At 40.0% G+C, this 25,432-nt stretch overlaps 2 protein-coding genes across 5 annotated transcripts in view; one reads left to right on the top strand and one right to left on the bottom strand.

Annotated features, from left to right (window-relative positions):
- Nucleotides 1-16,170, bottom strand: part of ZNF592 (zinc finger protein 592) — a 76,567-nt gene extending 60,397 nt beyond the window's left edge. Inside the window, exons 1-2 of one of the 4 annotated variants that reach the window (XM_016427759.2) lie at nucleotides 16,031-16,168; nucleotides 15,215-15,312 (exon numbers count right to left, since the gene is read on the bottom strand). The gene's annotated coding sequence lies outside the window, so the exon portion shown is untranslated. Of the gene's footprint in view, nucleotides 1-115; nucleotides 737-15,214; nucleotides 15,313-15,479; nucleotides 15,857-16,030 lie in introns of those variants that run through there. The other 3 variants (XM_007479221.3, XM_056805618.1, XM_056805626.1) reach the window with 3 other exon arrangements.
- Nucleotides 15,770-16,689, top strand: LOC107650766 (translation initiation factor IF-2-like). Its single transcript, XM_016428626.2, has 3 exons — nucleotides 15,770-15,879; nucleotides 15,946-16,426; nucleotides 16,480-16,689. Exons 1-3 carry the CDS (start codon nucleotides 15,770-15,772, stop codon nucleotides 16,687-16,689), a joined length of 801 nt encoding a protein of 266 aa, XP_016284112.2.
- Nucleotides 16,690-25,432: the final 8,743 nt, after the last annotated feature.

Below are 25,432 nucleotides of genomic sequence, written 5' to 3'. Positions count from 1 at the left end.
ACGTGGGGCTTGAACATTTCCACACTATAATAAGAAGGAGGAAAGCTTGCACAGAGCCGCCCTTCCCCCACCCCACCTCCCCCACCAAACCATAGTGAGCTACCTGAGCACTCACCGGGACAGCGAGTGAGTGGAGAACGTCTCTGTCTGCACTCCAGGGTCCTTGAGATCTGGGGACTGCCAGGAAAAAACGTCTCAGGGCGGTTTCACTGGAGAATCTGGCGCTGATTACGGGGGTCAGCGGAGCTGTACTTGAGGCGGCTGTGCTGAACATCTCCGCAGAGCTAAACACCAGGGGCGGACCACGCACTGATTATCTGGGCGGAGCTGAACACCTGGGCAGTGTGGCTGTGATCAGGGACCCAACTCTCTAAGAAACCTCGGAGGCTGGGAAGAACTAGTCTGAAGCAACCTAAATTCACAGAAAAACCGCCCATATAACCCAGACCCCAGACCAAAAAGGAAAGGAGAATAAAACCACCAAAGGGATGGCTCACATGGCCCAAAATCAAGCCTCCAGGAAGAAAGGGAAAAAAGTGACTATTGAAAACTTTTATGGTGGAAGTACCCAAGGAAAAGAGGAGAATGAGGAGGAAATCCAAAAAAAAATCAGAACATGCCTCCCAAAATGGAAACTATCAACAAGCTCTGGAAGATCTCAAACTGGAACTTATCCAAAAGATGGAAACCTGGAAAGAAAAATGGGAGAAAGAGATCAGCAGTCTGACAGATAAGACTGCTCAATTGGAAAAAGAACTCAAAGCATCCAATAGAAGGGCAGACAAGGCTGAAAAGCAAAACCAGTCCCTAACGACCAGAATTAAGCAACTTGAAGAAAGCGAGATGATAAAAGAGCAAGAATCAATAAAGCAAACCCAAAAAATTAATGAATTAGAAGGAAACATAAAATATCTCACTGAGAAGGTCACAGATCTCGAAAACAGAGGGAGAAGAGAAAACCTCCGAATTATCGGTCTCCCAGAAAAACCAGAGATAAACAATAAACTCGATATTATTCTACAGGAGATTATAAAAGAAAATTGCCCTCACGTTCTGGAGCAAGGGGACAAAATAGAAATAGAAAGGATTCATAGAACACCTTCTATACTAAATCCCCAAAAGAAACAACCCCTAGGAATGTAATTGCCAAATTCAAGAGCTTCCAAGAAAAGGAGAAAATCCTACAAGAAGCCAAGAAGAGGAGCTTCAGATATAAGGGGGCTCCCATAAGGATCACACACGACTTAGCGGCTAACACACTAAGAGACCGCAAAGCATGGAACACGATATTTAGAAAGGCAAGAGAGCTGGGTCTCCAACAAAGAATCAACTACCCAGCAAAACTGACTATATACTTCCAGGGGAAAGTATGGTCATTCAACAAAATAGATTTCCAAGCATTTGCTAAGAAAAGACCAGAGCTCTGTGGAAAGTTTGATATCCAAGCACAGAAAGCAAGAGAAACATGAAATGGTAAATATGAAAGAAAGGGAAAAGGAGATAAATCTTATCTTTTTCTTTAAGTCAAACTCTCTTCTATAAGGACTACATTTACATCAAATTATATATATTAATATGTGGAGAAAATGTTTTGTGTAACTCTCATAAATTGTAGCATCATAAGAGTAGTTAGAAGAAACATGCATAGGGAAAGATTGGAGCATTAAGAAGATTTGGGGAAAGTGGGGGCAAAGAAAGGAAAAGGGAGAGGGGAAGCGTCGATAATACTAAGATTAACTTCAAGAAATAGGGGGGGACTCAATAGAATAATCTTTCCCATATAAAGATACACATGGGAAGGGGGGGGGGGAAGAACTCTCATATGAGAAGGAGAGGAAGAGAGCGTGAAGTGTAATTACTTAAACCTTACTCTCAGTGAAATCAAATCTGTGAGGGAAGAACATCTAGATCCAGTGGGATCCTGAATTCTATCTTATCCATTAGGGCAAGAAAGAAAGGAAAATTAAGGAGGGGGAGGGGGTAGGGAGTATAAAAAGGGAGGGAAGGAGAGGGGGGAGGGGAAGGGAGCATAAAAATGGAGGGGCTAGAAAGGGAAGCATCTCAAGGGAGGGGACTAGGGGGACTGACCTAAAGTAAATCATTGGTTCAAAAGGAGAAAGCTAAAGAAGAAAGGTCAGAACTAGGGGAAGATATCAAAATGCCAGCGAATCCACAAATGACAATCATAACTTTGAACGTGAATGGGATGAACTCACCCATAAAACGTAGACAAATAGCAGATTGGATTAGAACCCCAAACCCTACCATATGTTGTCTTCAAGAAACAAATATGAGACAGGTTGACACTCACAAGGTTAGAATTAAAGGTTGGAGTAAGACCTTTTGGGCCTCAACTGACAGAAAGAAGGCAGGAATTGCAATCATGATATCTGACAAAGCCAAAGCACAAATAGACCTGATCAAAAGGGATAGGGAAGGTAAATATATTCTGCTAAAAGGAAGTATAGACAATGAGGAAATATCACTAATCAACATGTATGCACCAAATGATATAGCATCCAAATTTTTAATAGAGAAACTAGGAGAATTGAAGGAGGAAATAGACAGTAAAACCATAGTAGTAGGAGACTTGAACCAACCACTATCAAATTTAGATAAATCAAACCAAAAAATAAACAAGAAAGAGGTAAAAGAGGTGAATGAAATCTTAGAAAAATTAGAATTAATAGACATATGGAGAAAAATAAATAGGGACAAAAAAGAATACACCTTCTTTTCAGCACCACATGGCACATTCACAAAAATAGATCATACACTAGGTCATAGAAATATGGCACTTAAATGCAGAAAAGCAGAAATAATAACTGCAGCCTTTTCAGATCACAAGGCAATAAAAATATTGATCGGCAAGGGTACATGGAGACCCAAATCAAAAATTAATTGGAAATTAAATAACATGATACTCCAAAATCGGATAGTTAGAGAAGAAATCATAGAAACAATTAACAATTTTGTTGAAGAAAATGACAACGGCGAAACATCCTTTCAAACCTTATGGGATGCAGCCAAGGCAGTACTTAGAGGAAAATTCATTTTCCCGAGTGCATATATTAACAAATTAGGGAGGACAGAGATCAAGGAATTGGAAATGCAAATCAAAAAACTTGAGAATGAACAAATTAAAAACCCCCAGAAGAAAACCATACTAGAGATCCTAAAAATTAAGGGAGAAATTAATAAAATTGAAGTGACACAACTATTGAGCTAATAAACAAGACTAGAAGCTGGTACTTTGAAAAAACAGACAAAATAGACAAAGTACTGGTTAATCTAATTAAAAAAAGGAAAGAAGAAAGGCAAATTAACAACATCAAGGATGAAAAGGGGGATCTCACCTCCAATGAAGAGGAAATTAAGGCAATCATTAAAAACTACTTTGCCCAACTATATGGCAATAAATATACCAACCTAGGTGATATGGATGAATATTTACAAAAATATAAATTGCCTAGACTAACAGAAGAAGAAATAGTTTTCTTAAATAATCCCATATCAGAAAAAGAAATCCAACAGGCCATCAAAGAACTTCCTAAGAAAAAATCCCCAGGGCCTGACAGATTCACCAGTGAATTCTATCAAACATTCAGAGAAGAGTTAATCCCAATACTATACAAACTATTTGGCATAATAAGCAAAGAGGGAGTTCTACCAAACTCCTTTTATGACACAAACATGGTACTAATTCCAAAGCCAGGCAGGCCAAAAACAGAGAAAGAAAATTTTGGACCAATCTCCCTAATGAATATAGATGCAAAAATCTTAAATAGGATACTAGCAAAAAGACTCCAGCAAGTGATCAGAAGGATCATCCACCGTGATCAAGTAGGATTTATACCAGGGATGCAGGGCTGGTTCAATATTAGGAAAACTATCCACATAATTGACCACATCAACAGGCAAACCAACAAGAACCACATGATTATCTCAATAGATGCAGAAAAAGCCTTTGATAAAATACAACACCCATTCCTACTAAAAACACTAGAAAGCATAGGAATAGAAGGGTCATTCCTAAAAATAATAAACAGTATATATCTAAAACCATCAGCTAATATCATCTGCAATGGGGATAAACTAAATCCATTCCCATTAAGATCAGGAGTGAAACAAGGATGCCCATTATCACCTCTATTATTTGACATTGTATTAGAAACACTAGCAGTAGCAATTAGAGAAGAAAAAGAAATTGAAGGCATTAAAATAGGCAAGGAGGAGACCAAATTATCGCTCTTTGCAGATGACATGATGGTCTACTTAAAGAATCCTAGAGATTCAACCAAAAAGCTAATCGAAATAATCAACAACTTTAGCAAAGTTGCAGGATACAAAATAAACCCACATAAGTCATCAGCTTTTCTATATAATTCCAACACAGCTCAGCAGCAAGAACTAGAAAGAGAAATCCCATTCAAAATTACCCTAGACAAAATAAAATACTTAGGAATCTATCTCCCGAGACAAACACAGGATCTATATGAACACAACTACAAAACACTTTCCACACAACTAAAACTAGACTTGAGCAATTGGAAAAACATTAACTGCTCATGGGTAGGACGAGCCAATATAATAAAAATGACCATCCTACCCAAACTCATATATCTATTTAGTGCCATACCCATGGAACTTCCAAAAATTTTTTTTACTGATTTAGAAAAAACCATAACAAAGTTCATTTGGAAGAACAAAAGATCAAGGATATCCAGGGAAATAATGAAAAAAAAATACAAAGGAAGGGGGTCTTGCAGTCCCAGATCTCAGACTATATTACAAAGCAGTGGTCATCAAAACAATTTGGTACTGGCTAAGAGACAGAAAGGAGGATCAGTGGAATAGACTGGGGGCAAGCAACCTCAGCAAGACAGTATATGACAAACCCAAAGATCCCAGCTTTTGGGACAAAAATCCACTATTTCATAAAAACTGCTGGGAAAATTGGAGGACAGTGTGGGAAAGATTAGGCTTAGATCAACACCTCACACCCTACACCAAGATAAATTCAAAATGGGTGAATGACTTGAACATAAAGAAGGAAACTATAAGAAAATTAGGCGAACACAGAATAGTATACATGTCAGACCTTTGGGAAGGGAAATACTTCAAAACCAAGCAAGAATTAAGAAGACTTTCAAAATGCAAAATAAATAATCTGGACTACATCAAATTAAAAAGTTTTTGTACAAACAAAACCAATGTAACCAAAATCAAAAGGGTAGCAATAAATTGGGAAACAATTTTCATAACAAAATCCTCTGACAAAGGTCTAATTACTCAAATTTATAAAGAATTAAATCAATTGTACAAAAAATCGAGCCATTCTCCAATTGACAAATGGGCAAGGGACATGAACAGGCAGTTCGCAGCCAAAGAAATCAAAACTATTAATAAGCACATGAAAAAGTGCTCTACATCTCTTATAATCAGAGATGCAAATCAAAACAACTCTGAGGTATCACCTCACACCTAGCAGATTGGCTAACATGACAGCTATGGAAAGTAATGAATGCTGGAGGGGATGTGGCAAAGTAGGGACATTAATTCATTGCTGATGGAGTTGTGAATTGATCCAACCATTCTGGAGGGCAATTTGGAACTATGCCCAAAGGGAGACAAAAGAATGTCTGCCCTTTGATCCAGCCATAGCACTGCTGGGTCTGTACCCCAAAGAGATAATGGACAAAAAGACTTGTACAAAAATATTCATAGCTGCGTTCTTTGTGGTGGCCAAAAATTGGAAAATGAGGGGATGCCCTTGAATTGGAGAATGGCTGAACAAATTGTGGTATATGTTGGTGATGGAATACTATTGTGCTAAAAGGAATAATGAACTGGAGGAATTCCATGGAGACTGGAACAACCTCCAGGAAGTGATGCAGAGCGAGAGGAGCAGAACCAAAAAAAAATTGTACACAGAGACTGATACATTGTGGTACAATCGAAGGTGATGGACTTCTCCATTAGTATCAATGCAATGTCCCTGAACAATCTGTAGGGATCTAAAAAATTCTACCCACAAGCAGAGGATAAACTGTGGGAGTAAAAACACCGATGAAAAGCAACTGCTTGACTACAGGGTTGGAGGGGATAAGACTGAGGAGAGACTCTAAATGAACACTATAATGCAAATTCCAACAACAGGGAAATGGGTTCGAGTCAAGAAAACATGTGATAACGAGTGGAATCATGCGTCGGCTATGGGAGAGGAAAAGGTGGGGGGAAGGGGAGGAAAAGAAAATGATCTTTGTTTCCAGTGAATAATGTATGAAAACGACCAAATAAAATAATATTTAAAAAATAAAAAATAAAAAATAAAAAAATAAAAATAATAATTGACGAGTTCATGACCAAACACGGGATAGACAGCATCAAAAAAATAATAAAACTGGGCAATTTTGGTAATATAAAACTTTAAATTTTTTGCATTAAAAAATCAAATATAGCTAAAATCAAATGGGAAACAAATTTGTAATTCATTTTCCAATATTCAAAAGACAAATTTGGGTAACAAGAGTCTCTTAAACCAATGGAACACCTCTATGAAGTTTGATCTTTGTTACTTACTAAGTGTGAAGATTAAATTTAACTCTCCCGATTGTGAAAATGAAATTAATAAACTCTCCCCCGATAGTGAAGATTTAAATTATAACCCAGGTCTATTTTTAGATTTTAATCCCCAGTGTAAATAACCTACATAAAAGTTGAGTATGAAGATCTGCCTATTTTAGATTTAATCACCAAAGGTGCAAACACTCCATTCACACTTGAGTGGGGGAGGTCTGTGACCCACATGTGAGATAGCAGGTGACGAATCAGAATCAACTAACTGCCTTCTGGGCAGTCCTAGAACAGAGCATCAACTGTGATTTGGTAGACATAGAATTAGGGGAAAGCACAGGAAGTGACACAAGAGAAAATGTCTTTAAAAGGGAGTGACAACTTCCTGAAAGGAGTTCAATTCTTCATGCTTTGAGTTGAGGCTGGTGAAAAGGGGCAGAAGGATCTGCAAACTGGACCTGAGACCCTGTTCCTTTAGACTGACACATGGTGAGTGAAAAGCTGGCTCTTAACTGCTGGATATTCAGAAGAGACTAACCTCAGGAGAGACCTATTCTCTTGAGAGAGATTCCCTGCATCCCCAAGGCCTCAGCTACAAGGGCCGAGGTCCCTCAGGTTAAGAACTAACTCTCCCTATCCAGGGGCTCGGAGTAAATTACTTGGTGTTTAGGCTAGATATCTTACCTTATCCTCTCTCCAATTTCTTACTTCACTCTTCCTACATTTTGTAAATAAATTGTAAATAAAATCTCTTTGGAATTAAATTCCTGGCAACCATACTGTTAAATAATCAAGTCCAACTCTTTTAAAATTAACCCCATTTTCTCCCTTACATAAGCCCAGCTTAAGGAAAATCCTAGATTTCAAAACTATAAAAGGACCACAAACTTAAAAGCCAGAAGGGATCTCAGATGCTATCTAGTCCAATCCTCTCAAGTTACAGAACAGGCAACTGAGGCCTACAGGAGTTAAGGGATTTGCCATGGTCTCACAGATAGCAGTAAATGGCAGGTCTAGGATTTGAATCATATTCCTTAATTCCCTTTCCATTGAACTAGCCTGGACTTGAATGTCATCTAGTTCAACCCTCCTGCTTTACAGCTAAAGAGAAAACTGAGATTCAGATAGGTTATGTGACTTCCCAAAGACAGAATTAGCCCATTCCCAGATTGCCAACTCAACCCTTTTAAACAAACTCTTCCTATTAAATAACCCTTAGCCTATAAATAAATAAACGTAAGGACCTTAGATTTGAGCAGTTGAGATTATACTTCTATTCCAGGGTTCAAATATGCACCAGTGATCTTCCCAAGGCTTCTTCCCAACGTCTGCTCACATGCAGACATTCATTACACACATACATCCTCCAAACATCATGTGAGTATTAAGTTCTTAGTATATTTGTTAGTTAGTATATATGTGAGCTCCTTTTTAAAAAAAAAACCATTCCATGTTTCCCCCATAGAATCTAATAGTACAAAATTAAAGTAACATTCAACATATATTTATTGACTGCTTTAGCCCTTTTCTTTTCATTCATAATAAGCAAAGTAGTTTAATTAAGAAAAGCATGATAAAATCAAGAAGGTGGTCCACTTAATACAAACTACAGCAGATACAACATCCTTCCCAAGGTCAGGGTTAGCACAGGAGGATTAAGGGAAGACATCCACAGCACGAAAGGAAACACTACATTGGACATAATCCCTTCCCCAAGATCAAGAAAAGGAAGGGAAGTTAGCCACCTTCTCACTGACTTCCCTCTCCCTGAATTTTCACTCTCCCCTACCACTTACTATGGAAACTATTCTCTCTTTACTCTCTCACTTCTCCTGTGCTGCTAAAGAAGTCAGAGAGTTTAAAAGCCTCCATATATCTTATATTTTTCAAAACAACAGGAAAGGAAAATCTCAAGTCACTCGTAGCAGGGCAGTAGCAGCACAGAAACTTGGGGTCCATTGTAGAAGCTTCAATGAGTCTCTTTATGCCCAGCTCCTAGGCAAATAAGACATAGGACTAAATCATTCCAGCTTTCCTCTAAGATTCCAGAAAACTCAGCTCCCCCCAGACTTTTAGGAGCATTAGAATATTTCTCTCCTTTCAATCAGATACAAAGATTCAAAGAGATACTAGGCAAAGCATCCTAAAAAAAGTTGCTGACTAATTTTTCCAATTGTCTTGGCAAAACTCCTTTTAGAATCAAGATAATTTGACAGTAATCATTGTAGAAAATAGTTGTTAGTAAATCAAATTACAAATTGGTGTGTAATTAAGAAAGAATTTTATTCCATTATAGATAAAAAAGGGTAACATTTCCTAAAGTGATCTCAAGCAATGGATCTCAGGTATAAGACCTAGTATGGCTCTGTTCAAAGACTTCCAGATGGTACTGAGAATTATACAAAGTCACTCATAAAATAGGAAAAAAATTCATTGCAAGCTTTAAAAACAAGTTTCTCTAATTTAGGTTACTTACTACAGAATGTTACTTTGTTTGAAAGAGATCAGAATGTTACACTTTTTTGGTGCTATGCTAAACAACAGATTCCATCAATAAACACTGCTTAGTATTTTCAAGAAAACTACTTTAAGCAGCTTATACACAGAAAAGTTCTAGTCAGGCATTAAAAATAATAGAACTGAGGGAATACCATATCACAAAGTTCTACTTTTTTCCTCAAACTGACCTGTTGCTCACCTCACATCAGTAAAGAGCCTCTTAGAACTTATAATTAGTATCACAATTTGGCAGAAGTCGGCAACAAAACGTATTTTCGAAATAAGATGGTCCAGTCTAGACAAAAATATTAAATAGGTAAAAGTTTGTCTTTGGTACTTCCCAACCTCCCCCAATTAAAGCTGTTTTCCTCCCTCCTGCCACTTCCCCTATTGCCACCAAAACAAACATAAGAAGGGTCTATCCTGAATCTAAAGCATGCCTTTAGTTGGCTAGTAACTAATTCTTGGGAGTGAGTTTCTGCGTTGTCTGAAAGAGCTACAAATCCTTTTTGGAGACAAGGGAACAGTAGGATCACAACACTATGCCAGAGTAGAAAGGAGAAACATAATCTAGGGAAGCTGAATCTCACCTTAAAAGCTAAAGAGTAAAAGGAGGGGTTTGGTGGTGGGGTAATCAGGTATAAATTTGTGGGTAAGTGGCTACTACAACCACCATCCCACTCCCTGCCCATCCTCTACTGCTACTACTACTGCTAACACTACTACTACTACAATACACACACCCCTCTAAAGGAGTGAGAAAATAAAGAAAACCCCAGTTTAACACTTAGCTGCCCTCTAGTTTCTGAAAGTTAATTTTGTTTCCCCAAATAAGGCCCTTTATAGCAAGACCTCTCATCTTATACACTTCTTTTTTCCAGTATCTACTAGCACAAAGTTGGTCATCTATATATAGGAAGGACTTAATAAATAACTGATGAACTGACTGATGAGTAGCAGTTCCAAGTAGCCATGCTGTGAGTGATTTTTAAATAATTAAGACTTCTAATTAAGAATGATTTATATTAATCACACTTATTTTTAGGGCTCAAAGATTTATAAAGCCTTAATGTTGTATTTAGGTAATGAAGCAACTTTTATGACCAACCCAGTTCAGTTAAGAGTCTGGAAGATATATACGGCAAGATGCAGAGAATCCCTAATCCAGAGATAGCTGTGGGCCATCCCTAACAAAACTCCAAAAGACTTTGAACTAATATGTCTTAACATGAGCTAAGGCACTTCAAACTATCCTTTTCCTTTTCTTTTTTCTTCTTTCTCTTTTTTCTTTTCTTCTTTAAAGATATTCCAATTCAGCAATGCTCCCATGACTTAGGATGCATCTTAGAGAGACTGGTTTACAGCTGATAATGAACATCCACAGCAACTATCCCATCTCTTAAATTTCTTATGCCTTTTGGCAGTAATTAAGGTCAACTGAAAAAAAAAAAGATTTTTTTCTAAGGGCATACCTTCAGCCATAATAGAGATATGTTGGATGCTAAATATTCTGCAACAAACTAAGAAAAGGAAAAAGGATCCCAGATTCACTTAATTGGTCCAGAAAAAAACTTTGGCCTTATATCCACACCCTAGTTGAAAAGTCTTGAGTAGTCCAAGACTATTCAGATGCCAAGTAAATATAGCATTATAAATTGGTAACACTAAAGTAACCTAAAGTATCCTTCCTAATTAGTCACCAATCAAGGAATCACAGAGAAAACTACATGACCTGTAGAGGTCAGGGGCATTCTTATTCTCAGCTTGTCTTAGACCAGTAAACTCTTCTTTTATTTAAGACCCAGGCAACTGACATCCAAATGACAATGAGTTGCCTCCCTCTTTAAAACTAAGAGACTCATAAGCCCAAGTGTGATAGACAAGTTAATACTGAATTGTACTCCTCTAACCTGACTGCTATTTGTGGTTTTTTACTTGCATACATGCATACTCATACAAATATATACACATGCAACAGATTAAAGTCCTTTACTCTCTCCAAAAAGAAAATATTTTATGCTAATTTATAAAATATCTATTTGATATATTTAACAAATGTATTTTGTATATGTAATCATACATATGGCATATATAAATTTGTCATATAAAATACTATTTCAAAAATTTATCAAATATTATTTTATATATACAACAAAAGATTATTGTGCTTATTTCGTGTTATGAGAACCTGGGTACACTTACACACCACAGTGAGAAATAAATCATCATGCTAACAGACCTGAAACTGTGCCAAGTGTTACCAAACTGGAAAGGCTTCCAATATAGACCTTGTAAGGAACTGTCAACTGAGGATCAGTCTAGCTAAAGGGAATAGTTTATTACCAGACATTTCCCTGCCCAGTAATTTATTCTGGTCATGGCAAATTATGTCTGAGTTGTAGTCTATAATGCACTAAGGCATGGAAGGAAGAGTGGTGCTTCTGCAATCAGTAGAACACAAATCTTTAAAGGATTTCTTTATAAAGCTACCTGTTCTAAACTAATGTTTTCTCTATTGTGCCCAAGGTCACTGACCTCCAAACAACTTCTTCAACAACATATGTATTAAAAACCACTTAACCATTCATTCGCCTATTTCAATCTTGAGGTGTGTGGGTGTTCAGAGAGGATCAGCACCTCTGGTGTGAGAACTCCAAACCCTTTTCAGGACTGCTTATCCACCTTTGGTATCTACCTGTTATCCAACACTCACCTGTGGCTCCAAGAAGCTGTAGCTAGACTCCAGTAAAACCATATGGCCAGGCAGGCCTCACTTAAATCCAACTCCCTCTCATGATGTCATTGGTCCTCTTCAAAAATGACAGATTAACAACATTTCAGTCCCAAAGACATCATTACAGCTCAGTATATGAAAAGGAGAAGGGATGAGGAATGAAGATATCTAGATCCTTGGACTTATCTTTATCTCTAATCTCCTTCAGAACCATGGCCAAGTCTGGTGGCACAAAAAAAAGGCAAAAGGAAGTCCCTGCCTCCAAGGAGCCAGGGTCTGATAGGGAAAACAACTATTCCCAAACAAAATATATACAGGAAAATTGGAGATAATCACAGAGAGAAGGCACTAGTATTAAGGAAATCAGAAAAAGCATCTTATAGAAGGTGTAATTTTAGCTGAGAACTTAGGAGAAAGTAAGGAATTCCAGGCACAGGGAATAGTTGGCGAAAACATGGTGCCAGGGGATAGAATATCTTAAGGAAGGAACAGCAAAGCCAGTGTCACTGGATGAAAGACTACTGGGAGTAGAAGGGGGATTAAAGTGTAAGACTAGAATGTCAAGAAGGAGCCAGGTTATAAAGGGTTTTGAACACCAAACAGAGGATTTTTCTATTAGATCTTGAAGGTGAGGAGCTCCTGGAGCTGATTAAATAGGGTGGTGGTATGGTCACACTTGCTCTTTAATTGGAACAACATTTAATGTTCAGTGCCTCCACTCTGTTGATTATCTCTACTTTAGTATGTGTATTACAGGCATACCTCCTTTTGTTGTGCTTTGCAGATAATTTCAGTTTATTTTGTTTGTTTTTAGCAAATTGAAGATTTGTGGCAACCCTGTGTCTAGTAGCAAGTCCTAGTGCCATTTTTCTCACACCATGTGCTCACATCCTGTCTCTGTCACATTGGGTAATAATATTTCATTATTATATCTCTTATGGTGATCAGTGATCTTCGATGTTACTATTGTTTTGGGGTACCACCAACCTCACACATAAAATGGTGAACTTAATCATTACATGTTGTGTGTTCTGACTTCTTCACCAACTGGCCTCTCCTCTCTCTTCCCTCCTTCCTCAGACATAACAATATTCAAATTAGTCCAATTAATAACCCTGCAATGGTCTCTAAGAGTCAAGTGAAAGGAGTAAAGCAAACTTCATTATTTTCTTATTTTACAAAATTGCCAGGCACCCCAACCTTTATTAACCACTACCCTGATCACTCACAATAGCCATCAACATCAAGGCAAGACTCTCCACCAGAAAAAAGATTATGACTCACTGAAGGCTTAAATAAAGGTTAGCATTTCTTAGCAATAATGTATTTGAAAATCTAGTTATGTACACTGTTTTTATAAACAAAATACTATTTCACACCTAACAAACTATAGTATAGTGTAAATAAAACTTTTATACTGGGAAATTTTAAAAATGTGTCACTCTCTTTCCTGCAATACTCACTTTGTTGCAGTGGGCTGGAACCAAATGTATCTCTGAGGTATCCCCATATCTTTTATACAGAGCTATTTGGGCATTAGATTATGAGCACCTCAAGAGGAAGGGTTATCTTTTGCCTTTCTATATCCACCTCTGAGCACAATGCCTAGCACACAATAGACACTTATAAATGTTTACTTACTGACTGGAGAGACTAGAGACAGGAAAATCAACCAAAAGGTTATTCCAATAGTCTAGTTATGAGGTGATGAAGTCATGAGCCAGAGAGGTTGTATTCGGAGGAAAGGAGCATATATAGTAGAAAAGTTACAAGGGTAAAATCAATAGATTATATGGGAGGAAAGGTAGAGAAGGGAAGTAGGTGAAAGAGGATTAGGATGACATTTGGGTTGTGATCCTGGTGACTGATAGGATGATATTGTCCTTGACAATAAAAAAGAAGTTGAGAAGAGATGGAAAGGAGGGTATGGAGGAAGAGTTCCATTTTGGATATATTAAAGCTTAAGATTCTATAAGAATCCAATTCTATATGTTCAATAAAAAGAAAGTTTAAGGTATAATGATCCTAGAGGTTAGGAGGGAGGCTAGCTATGGATATGTAATTTGAAAATCATCAGCATAGTGATAAAAATTGAATCCCCTGAAGCTAATGAGATCACCAAGAAAAATAGTATAAAAGGAAAAAAGGAGTAGGTCCCAGGGCAAAGGCCAGGGGACACCTACTGTGAGTGGACATAATGGACAAAGATCCAGCAAAAGAAATTGGAAAGGGTCACTTGGACAGGTAGCAGAACCAGGATAGAGTAGTGTAACAGAAATATATACAGAATCATAAAAAAGGAGTTACTATGGTCAAAATAAATCACTTAGCTGTCAATTTTATCCTAACAAGCCTCTGGAGATTTAGTTAGGTCGTCCTTCAATTATGATTCACCACCCTAATCACAGTCCAAATCCAAGAATTTCAACTATTTCCATCAACTGAATCTTAAAAAGTTTTGCATACAACAACCTCTAAATAAATGTTTTTGTTAAATTTATTATAATAAAGTTCAATATCTTTTACTACCAAACCTTTAGCAAATGCATACTCCAGTCATTTCTTCCCATCCCCTGGAGACTTAGTTCCCAATGTGTGGGGGGAAAAAGAAAAGAAAAACACCCCCACAAAACCTAAGATCTCCCCTAAGATTTCCTATGCTTATAGAACTGGATAGCCCCCTTAAACTAACTCAGCCACAGACCCAAGCTCTCTAAGCTCTAAATATCTCCTCTCAACACTGAACTGCACCTGCCCAGCTCAATCCCAGCTATAAGTCAGTGGGCCTTACCTTCTACTAGCTCCTAGAAAGAGTACATACTATAATTTCCTAAACATGAGCAGTCATGGTACACTCCTTCAAATCTGTGCCTGTAGCCCATTTTCACCTTAGGAAGGGGCAAGAACAAATCAAATAATCAGATCAAGCAAAAAAAAAAAACCACTGAACATGGAAAATCTACCAAGGAGAGTCAAATGTGGAAGCAATCCACAAGAGAGAGTAGATGAGGTGACCATCTATTTTACCTCTTCCGATGCAAGATGCTATGAGTTTGTCCTTATAGACCTTCAGGGCTCCAATGTGGTCATACCTAGCCACAGTGCTCTTCCACAGACTCTCCACCAAAGCAACCATGACCTCTAACCCCTATTTTCTGGTGAAAGGTTGGTAAAGGGTTGAGAGAAAACTCAAGCACACCAAACACATCTACTTAATGAATTAAACAATTCTGACCCCACATGAGTCCAAAATGTAAGTGAAGGCAAATGGGGCCAAAATCATAGGGCCTTCAGGCCTGGCCCTATGAGGGGACGGATGGTTCCCTTCTCTAGGTAGTTGGTGATGGTTTCCTTTTTGTCCAGAATTCTGGTGCCCCCTCTGGCCTCCCTAAGAATTGTACCAACCTTCCAAAGCAGCCCCAGAAATGGCCAAATCCGTGTGTGAAGAGGAGCCTTCCTTATCCTCGATGACTGACCTCTGTCAGCTCAGCCGGGTGTGCAGCCTACACGCCAAAGTAAAAGAGTGCCCTGACAGATGGTCGGTCAGACGGACAGACAGACATGCCGGCATCGTTCCTCCCACACTTACACACACACTCACTCACTTCCCCACATCTAGGCCCACCCGGATCTGGGCAGCACTGGCATCTGGGACCAGGATGTGATTTACCTGATACAGCTTTGCCTTTTCCGAAGTCCCCCTAAGAGTGATATGTCTGTCTATACCAGGTCTGGCAGGAAGAGTCCCAGGATAAGAGACTTCCTCCCCGCCCAGCAGGCCTGTGCACCTCTCTGGGCCCCCCTATGCCCGCCTGCCCCAGATGTGCTCTGCCTTCTGCAAGCCCTCCAGGGGGCCCCGAGGGGTCCAGGTGGGCAGGGTCGGTGTGCCGGCGTTCTGTGCCGCCCGCGGGGTGACCGCAGGGGCTACGTGCGGTCGAGGGTATAAGCAGGTCGCCGAGCATGCCCCCGGAGACAGCAGCTTCCTCCCCCGGCAAGGCGCGGGAGCTCGGGGGCTCAGCGGGGCGGGAAGTAGATGCCCGGCCCGCCTACGAGGAAGGCGGCCGAGACGGGTAGGTGCGCCTGGTGGGGCGGGCCGCGGCGCAGAGGAGCGACGCGCCTCGGCTGGCTCCCTAGAGAGGCCGGGCCGGGGGCGGTGGTGACGGTGGTGGCGTGCTCTTCTCCCCCTCCCTACGCCTAGTCCCTGGGCTCGCGGCCACTTACCCGGGCAGCGGCGGCGGCGACAGCGGCGGCGTCAGGCCCAGGCTCGGCCGCTCACTAAGTCCCCAGCGCCGGCAGCGGGAGCCACAACATGGCGACGGCGGTGGCGGGCGGGGCTGCGGCTCCGGGGGCGGAGCGGGGGCGGGAGCCGGACGGGCGGCGGGCCCTGGCTGGGGCGGCCCGGCGGGGAGGGACGTCGAGCGGGAGGAGGGAAGCGAAAGGACAGCAGGGAAGCAGGCCGGCTGGCGGGCGGGCCGCCCACTCCCAACCAGGGTGCCCGGCCGCCCAGCATCTGCTTGGCCGCGTAAGGGCCGCCCCGGGCCTAGGCCCCGGCCTCCCCATGCCGCGGCCCGACCCGGCCCTGCCCGCTGGGGCCCGGCTCGGAGGCCGCGCTACACCGCTCAGTGCCGCTTCCTGCTCGCCCCGGCCCCGGCCCCGGCCCGCAGCCGCAGCCGCCGCCGCCGCCGCCGCCGGGGACGCTGGGGAGCCAGGCCCGGCTGCGCACACTCCGACGGCCGCGCGCACTGCCTCCCCGGGCCGCGAGCCAGCCCCCCGCCCCTCCGGACACGGACCCAGGCACTGGCGTACACGCGCATAGGCGCGCCCCCCGGGACCCTGCTGAGGCACCAACCTGTTGCTCCTTGGAAGGCAGCCGTCGCTGATCCCTTTGGGAGCCTGACACCCCTTTTCCCTACTTCCTGATTTCTCACCCCTGGGTCCCGGGGCCTTTTTTGGAGGAGGAGGGAACTGCTCCCTGGAAGTAGTCCTAAAGAGCTCAGCCTAGCAAACTGCCTGGTAGAGGTCTGAGTTGGGCTTCACAGAACCTAGCCTGTCACTTGACAGCTGGGGAAACTGAGACTCGAGTTAGTGACCAGAATCAGGACTAGAACCGCCACTTCCCAGTCTCTATGCAAAGACGCTTCAGGAGGAAAAACTTAATTGATTTATTCATGAGCCAAACAGACTTAAAAACATCTGGAGGGGATGAATTCTAGGAAGACACAAAACTAAATTAAGATAGATTCCTATCTTGAAGGGGCTGCAACCAAGAGTGAGAGATGGAGGCGAATAAACTATGCACAAGTAGATTGAATACACATTAAAAAACAAGCACCCTTAAGTGTGCAAAAATGCACACTAAAAGTGCCAAATGGGTATGCTTGTGTTCTTTCAAAGCGGTTCAGACAGCTCGATCTCAGGGACCTTTAGGTTCTCTTTTATTTCCTGGGGTCTGCCGACCGTTCCGGCTCTTCACTTCTCTGGCGGCACGCCCCTCCCCCATTAGGAAGGTTGTCGCAGTCTGGGTGTGGCTTAGGAAAGCAAAAACTATTCAATCTAATTACGGTGTTTAACAGTAAAAACATTCCACCATCCCAGGAATCCTACCTATTTGTAGAACTTCCCTACGGTAAGGGGCTCCTCTCCTTAACCTCCAGTTTCCCCAGTTTAATGAATCTTTGAAAACCTGATCTGCCATCAACCTTATAAAACATATTCATCGAGCAAGGACTACATTCAAGAGACTGTAGGTACAAAGTGAATAAAATATGATTCCTGTCTTCAAGGAGATTACAATCCATTTGGCAAACCAGGCTGTTGGTAAAACAATAAATAACAAAGTTAGGTGGCACACAACGAGTCCTGGATGAGTAGACAATTAATTCCATAGGAATTCAGGGAAAAGTCGGGGTCCTGTGAACTTAAGTAATTAGCTAGATTTTCCTGAAAGCCGCGATACCTAAACTGTTCTTAAATACGGTTGAAGAGAGGAGCGGAAAGTGGCATTCCCAGGAGGACCATCTCAAAGGTTAAAAAAAAAAAGGTACACGAAGGAGAACCTGCTTGGCTTTTGGGGCAGGCCAGCTAAAGTGTCGATCAATAAGCATTTTTAATTGTCTACTGGGTGCTTGGGGCTCTTAATTGGAGCCTAGAGATTCGATTCGGAGGTTACAGTGGAAAACAAAAAAACAAAAAACCTAGGAACAAGCATTTGAGGAATGCAAGGGGAACAATAGAGATAAACCTAGGGATTGCCAGCAAGTCAGTTGAAGTTACTAACATGAATAGTAAAATGTGGGCTTTGGATCATTCCTCTCCCCACAGGAGCCATGAATAAAAAAGCTTTAGATAAAAGGAGGGTTTTAAAGGCAGGTTTGTATTTAGTCGGGCTAGTAGATAAAGCACAGGATTTGGAAGTAGGAAAATCTCAATTTTTTTAAGTCAATTTAACTAGCTTTTTGACCCAGAGCAAGTCACTTAACAGCTCTGGGCCACCTCCTAAAGAGAGTGGATAATAATAGCACTTCTACTTGTAGTAGTGAGGATCAAAAAAAATCAGATACAGAAAGCACTTTGCAAAGCAGTAAATAGATTAGATAAAAAGGAGGGGGAGGGGGGAGTGTTGTTTGTTTACTTTTTTTTATTATCTCCAGCCCTTATTACAGGGTCTGCCACAAAGTAAATAGGTTTTTAATAAATGCTGATTGATGACAGATTTTTAGCTTTTTTTTAACCTTTAATTCTTGCCTTAGAATTGATACTAAGTATTAGTTCCAAGCCAAAAGATCGGTAAGGACTAAGCAGCTCAGGTTAAGAGTGTCTGAGGTTACATTTGAACCCAGGACCTCCTGACTCCAAGCCTGGCTCTCTGTCTACAGGGCGATCTAGCTACCCCCTAGCTCTTTCTTCTTGCTTGCAGGATAGTTCAACTTTCTTCCCCTTCCCTCAACCCCAGCACTACTCAGTTGATATTAGCCCATTCACCCACCCTTATCCATTGGGAATTTTTGACAAGTTCCCAGCCAAAACAAAGCCCTGATTTCTGGAATGCTTTAGAGTCTAAAATAAACCATCAGAAGAGTCAGTTTCAGATAAATTGAATTTGAGGTATTTGTGCAGCTTTCAAAAGAGGAGGAAACTGGCAGGCAGTGAGATCAAATAACTTGATTGAGGTTAAATGTGTGAGTAACTTTGAAAGAAAGTGACCACGGTCTACAGGTCAAAGTCTTTATATGATCAGAAGAAAATAAATCAAGAAGGAAAAAAATATTCAATAACTCCCTACAGTAATGGCACCAAGAAAATTATCTTGTCCATAACAGTGAAACTATATCTTTAAGGCAAAGGTCCTTTTAAAAACAACAACAACAACAACAAAACCCTTGCCTTCAGTCTTAGAATCCATACTCTGTACCAAGACAAAAGAGCAGTAAGACCTAGGCAAATGGAGTTAAGTGACTTGTCCAAGGTCAAACAGCTGAGAACTGCCTGAAGCCACATTTGAATCCAAGACCATCTCAACTCCAGGCCTGGTTCTATCTACTGTGTCACCTAGCTTCCCCCTTTTATTTTATTTTATTTTTTAAGGCAGAGGTTCTTTTTAAAAATTTTATTTAATTAATTAATTAAATTTGAACATTTTTCCATGGTTACATGATTCACGTTTTTACCTTTCCCTCTTCTCACCCACCTCCCATAGCCAATGAACAATTCCATTGGGTTTTATTCATGCCATTGATCAATACCAATTTCCATATTATTAATATTTTCATTAGGGTGATCATTTAGAGTCTACATTCCCAGTCATATCCCCATCAAATCATGTGATCAAGGAAATGTTTTTTTCTTCTTCTGTGTTTATACTCCCACAGTTCTTTCTCTGGACGTGGATAGTGTTCTTTCTCATATTTCCCTCAGAACTGTCCTGGATCATTGCATTGCTGCTCCTAGAGAAGTCCATTACATTTGATTGTGCCACAGTGTATGTCTCTGTGTATAATGTTCTCCTGGTTCTGCTCCTTTCATTCTGTGTCAGTTCTTGGAGGTTTTTCTAGTTCACGTGGAATTCCTCCAGTTCATTATTCCTTTGAGCACAATAGTATTCCATCACATCATATACCACAGTTTGTTCAGCCATTCCCCAATTGATGGACATCCCTTCATTTTACAATTTTTTGCCACCACAAAGAGCATAGCTATGAATATTCTTGTACATGTATTTTTCCTTATTATCTCTTTGGGGTACAAACCCAGCAGTGGTATGACTGGGTCAAAGGGTAAGCAGTGTTTTAGCACACTTTGGGCATAGTTCCAGATTAAGACAGAGGTTCTCAACAGGACATGAATGAAATTGGGTAGAGAAAAACCCCCACATCTTCATTTTCATTAACCTCTCATTGAAATTTACTAATTCATTCAATTATGAAAGTAAGCATTGAACATTTCATAGAATAGTTAAAATATAAGCTTCTTAAGAGCAGGAGCCCTGACTGTGCCTTTCTTTGTGCTTCTAGCATTTGATGGGAGGGAAAGCAGGGAAGAAGAAATAAGCAGTTGTATAGTACCTACTGTATGCTAAGTACCATACTAGGTGCTTTATTGTTTTAATTCCCATTTTATCATTAAGGAAACTGAGGCACAGATTAAGAGACTTGCTCAGGGCCACACATATAGTAAATTTCTGAGGTTGGATTTAAACTCAGGTCTTCCTGACTCCAGGTCCAGTGGCCACCTGGTTGCCTCTAATATATGCCTGACACATAATAAGCACTTAATAAATGTTTATTGATTGACTGAGAAGGGAGTTCATAGTTTTTCTTTTTTTTTCTTAAACCCTTACCTTCTATCCTAGAATCATTATCAATTCTGTGGATTTAAAATTATCCTTTATAGTTTTGGCGACCACGAAGGAACTTCACAAACAGGTGGGGAGCAGGACAAGGCCAAAACTTTCTAAAGGTTTCCCTTACTCCTAATCTAGGCAGTTGTTCCCTAAGGGAAAGGAGATTTAGAAACAGCTCTCCCAGCCAGGACCTTAAGGCCCTGTTGCTAAGATTTAAAACAGCTGTGTTCTATCTAATTTAAGGAGAGAGGGGAAAAAAATCCAAATTTACTTACCTCTACAGCTGATCAAAATAAGCTATTAAAAGCTGTACTTAGGGATAGTCACAGTAAAGAAAAAGTTTAGGGAAAGTTAAGAAGATTGAGGGTATTTCGTCACAACCAAAGTGGTCAGCCAAAACTGTAAAGGATAATTTTATAATTGTGACTTTAAAAAATTAAATTAATTTGGTCACCAGGGGAAATCCCAAATAATAAATTACCCAAGTCATCTGGAAATTATGGTGATTTTAATTAATATAGAGAGAAGGAATTAAGGAGAAGAGAGAGGGAGAGGAAAGAGTTAATTTAAACTGCTCTGGCTCAGGCTGGGCCAGGCAGGAGTTAAAGGCCTTGGCCAAGGTCCTCCTTTGAGAGTCAAAGGAAAGTGAAGTCAATCTTATCACTCACCACATGACCTAAACTATATTTTTAAAAATTTTCTTCCATTATTTTTTGTTTTGGGGTTTTTTTTTGGCCTTTTTTGTTTATTCTTTTGATAATTGACTCACATGCCGCATAACTAAACCTTGCATCCTGAGCTGAACTGGATGTTTCTCAACACCTTCTTCAGGGGGGGATTATATTTTCATAAAATCCAAGATTTAAAAATTTTTGTTCAAAAAAGATCTTCAGGGAAGAAGCTTGCTAACTCCTAAATCCAGAGAATGAACTATTGCAGAAAGATGCCAGAAAACCTACACTACATCAAGAAGATCAAGAATGAACTTTGGGTGTGGTTGATTGAATTGAAGTTTGATTGAACATTTATTTGAATGTACACTTTTATGCCAAAGGGGACTGCCCCTAATTTGGCTTTTTGTCAATGCACCTAGAAAAACATTGGTTTTGCTTTCTCTCTTTTCTATTCCTCCCTAACTACTGTAATTTCCTCTTAGAAGTTGAATATTGTATACATCTGTAGTTAGAAGTGCTTTAGGACTACAAGATGATTATGTTAAATGATCAATGTGGAGACTAGTCTCCCAATGATCATCAGGGAGGATTGTGAATTTTTAAAACTACTCCACCCTACTCAGATCATACTTTAGAAGATTTGATTTAGCTATTTCCTGATTGTAACAATGAAGATACTTGGTCTAACAGAATCAGGAATGTCTTGGGAACTCTACATTGCTCCACCCTACTTAGCCTAACAAGGTCAGGAATGTCTGCACCCATACTTAAGGATTAAGTATCTAGGAGGATGGCCTTTGATAGATATGTGCAGAAACAGCTGACAGACCCCTGGGCTGTCCTAAGTCAAACTAAGCTTATCATTAGTACAGATAAGACTCAGGAAAAGTGACATAAAACCATCTATATAGGGCACATCACTTCCTCTCTTCACTCTTTCCCTGGAGAGGTGGATCTGGCTGATCACTTCCTGTGAGCAGCCTGGGCACCAGTTCGATCCTGGAACTTGAGCCTGAAGGAGCTCCCTCAGACAGATTCCTTGAGATGGTCTCATGGTGAGTGACAAAACTGACTTCCTTTTCCCTTGGATCTCAAGGGAGGCCCCCTTGGCCAAGGCCTTGAACTCCTTCCTGGCTTAGCCTGAGCTGGAGCAGTTTAAATTAACTCTTTCCTCTCTCTCTTCTTCTTAATTCTTTCTCTCTCCATTAGTTAAAATCAGCATAATTAACAGCTGACTTGGGTATTTTACTATTTGAGATATCCCATGGTGACCAATAATTAAATATAGTTTAGGTCACAATGCTAAAATTATCCTTTACAGTTCCAAGGCAGAAGTACAGTAAGGGTTAGGCAATGGGGGTTAAATGACTTACCCAGGGTCACACAGCTAGAAAAACCCTCACATCTCCAGGCCTGGCACTCTATCCACTGAGCCATGTAGCTACTTCAAGGTCCATAGATTTTACAAAAAGGTTTTTGTTTTGTTTTGTTTTGTTTTGTTTACCAAAAGTCAAACTTTCCAAGACACAAACAACGTTAGGAAAGCTTGTTTTAAGGCTCCTCCTCCTTATGATTAACATCATTATTTTATGTGTGGTTGGGGAAGGGCCTCTCTGGGTCCCCTTTTACTACCATAAGTGCAAGTTCAGCTCAAGGAAGGAACAGATTTATACATTACCCTGAAGGACTGCCATGGTGCGGCAAAGCTTGCTTTGTTAGTCAATCAGCATTAAGTGCCTTCTATGTGCTAGGTGGTACAGTAGATAGGGTGGTGGGCCTAGAGTAAGAAGGACCTAAATTCATATCTGGCCTCAGACACTAGCTATGTGATCCTGGACAAGTCACTTACCCTGTGTCTCAGTTTCCTCATCTGTAAAATGAACTGGAAAGCAAATGGCAAACCACTCTAGTATCTTTGGCAAGAAAACCTAAAATGGGGTCATAAAGAGTCAGGACTGAAATAACTGAACAACGTGTGCTAGGGATTGTGCTAGGAAATGGGGATACAGGACAAAAGACAGTGCCTCTCCTCAAGAAGCAGTCTAATCAGGGACACAACATGCAAACAATTATGTATAAACAAGATTATATAGGATAAATGAGATAATCAACACAAGGAAGGCACCAGCATTAATGGAGACCAGGAAAGGCTTTTTATAGAAGATGAGATTTTAGTTGGGACTTGAAGGTAGCCAGAAAAAACAACAGATATGAGATGAAGAGAGAGAATTCTAGGTCTGGGAAACAGCCAATAAAATCCCCTGAGTTGGGGGACTGAGTGTACGCTTGTATGAGAAGCAGCAAAATGGCCAGTGTCATTGAGTCCAAGAATATATAGTTTGTATGCCCAAAGGGCTTTAAAAGATTGCCTGCCCTTTGATCCAGCAATACCACTGCTGGGTTTATATCCCAAGGAGATAATAAGGAAAAAGACTTGTACAAAAATATTTATAACCACACTCTTTGTGGTGGCAAAAAATTAGAAAATGAGGGGATGCCCTTCAATTGAGGAATGGCTGAACAAACTGTGGTATCTGTTAGTAATGGAATACTATTGTGCTCAAAGGAATAATGAACTGGAGGAATTCCACGTGAACTAGAAAAACCTCCAGGAACTGACACAGAATGAAAGGAGCAGAACCAGGAGAACATTATACACAGAGACATACACTGTGGCACAATCAAATGTAATGGACTCCTCTAGGAGCAGCAATGCAATGATCCAGGACAGTTCTGAGGGAAATATGAGAAAGAACACTATCCACGTCCAGAGAAAGAACTGTGGGAGTATAAACACAGAAGAAGAAAAAAACATTTCCTTGATCACATGATTTGATGGGGATATGACTGGGAATGTAGACTCTAAATGATCACCCTAATGAAAATATTAATAATATGGAAATTGGTATTGATCAATGGCATGAATAAAACCCAATGGAATTGTTCATTGGCTATGGGAGGTGGGTGAGAAGAGGGAAAGGTAAAAACGTGAATCATGTAACCATGGAAAAATATTCTAAATTAAACAAATAAACTTAATTTTTAAAAAAGAATATGTAGGTTGGTATAAAGTTAATAAGACTGGAGAGAGACAGGCAGATAATAAAAGGCTTTGAATGCCAAAACTAATTTATTTTCAATTCTACAGTGGAGTTGGTTGAGTACGGCAGGGATATGGTCAAACTTGCACAGCTAAGTAAAAGATGGTTTGTATTGGAAGGGGGAAAGAATTGAGGCAGGGAGATCCACCAAAAAGCTATTATTGCAATAGTTTGGGTAGAAAGTGATAGGCCTGAACTGGTAAATAAAATATTGATAATACTGAAATCTAAGGGACTTACCCTTGACCTTCCAGAAGACATTTATCACTTGATTAAGAAAACTGTAGCTGTTCAAATAAATTTTTAAAGAAATAAAAAAAGCAAGAATTCTAAATTCCATCAGAATCAGAAAAAAAAGGCTAATTCATCACAAATTAGCTTGATACTGAATAAGACTAAGAACCTGCTCTAACCCAGTTAGAAGTACAAATAATCCATAGCCTTTTGCCCTGGCTGCACAAATTTTGACTAACATCAAATAATAAAATAATAGTACTTCCTTTTATTTTTCTTCTAAATTTATCTGGCTGAAGTCACCTCATTCTAGCATTTGATAAACAATTTTTTTTACCTGAATTATAATGTTCATGATTTGAGGGATTCAACGCCAAAAGACGGTGTTTCTTCTTGTCTGCTGCCTAATACAATACTCTTATTAAAATAGGATATTGTATTTTGTTATAGCATTATATATCATCTGTTATATTATGTTCCATATTATAGATTATAATACTATATTACATTATATTAAAGAATATATCATCTAGATTTTATATAAGATTGTTTTTTCTTCTTTCTATTCAAATAGAACACTAGAGCTAAGAGAGATCATCTAGTTCAGTATTCTTATATTAAAGGTGAGGAATGACACCCTGAGAAGAAAATGACTTTCTGAAGAGGATGCTATCCAGTCACGGGTCAGAAGGCCCATTTAATTGATTTCCAAAGCTCTATGGTTGTTTAATACAGTCAATCCTTGATAGTTAACATTAATGAAGAGGAATAATTT

The sequence above is a fragment of the Monodelphis domestica genome, chromosome 1, assembly GCF_027887165.1.
Source record: "Monodelphis domestica isolate mMonDom1 chromosome 1, mMonDom1.pri, whole genome shotgun sequence".
In the NCBI taxonomy this organism is placed as follows: Eukaryota; Metazoa; Chordata; class Mammalia; order Didelphimorphia; family Didelphidae; genus Monodelphis; species Monodelphis domestica.
The sequence above is the reverse complement of the archived record's forward strand: the minus strand, read 5'-3'. Positions and strand labels throughout refer to the sequence as shown.

Excerpts from the sequence above, each read along its gene's own strand:
- LOC107650766 (XM_016428626.2), top strand. The coding sequence starts at position 15,770 with ATGCCCCCGGAGACAGCAGCTTCCTCCCCCGGCAAGGCGCGGGAGCTC. Across the intron at positions 15,880-15,945 it reads GAGGAAGGCGGCCGAGACGG|AGGCCGGGCCGGGGGCGGTG; the intron begins GTAGGTGCGCCT and ends GGCTCCCTAGAG. Across the intron at positions 16,427-16,479 it reads CTCGGAGGCCGCGCTACACC|CCGCCGCCGCCGCCGCCGCC; the intron begins GCTCAGTGCCGC and ends CCGCAGCCGCAG.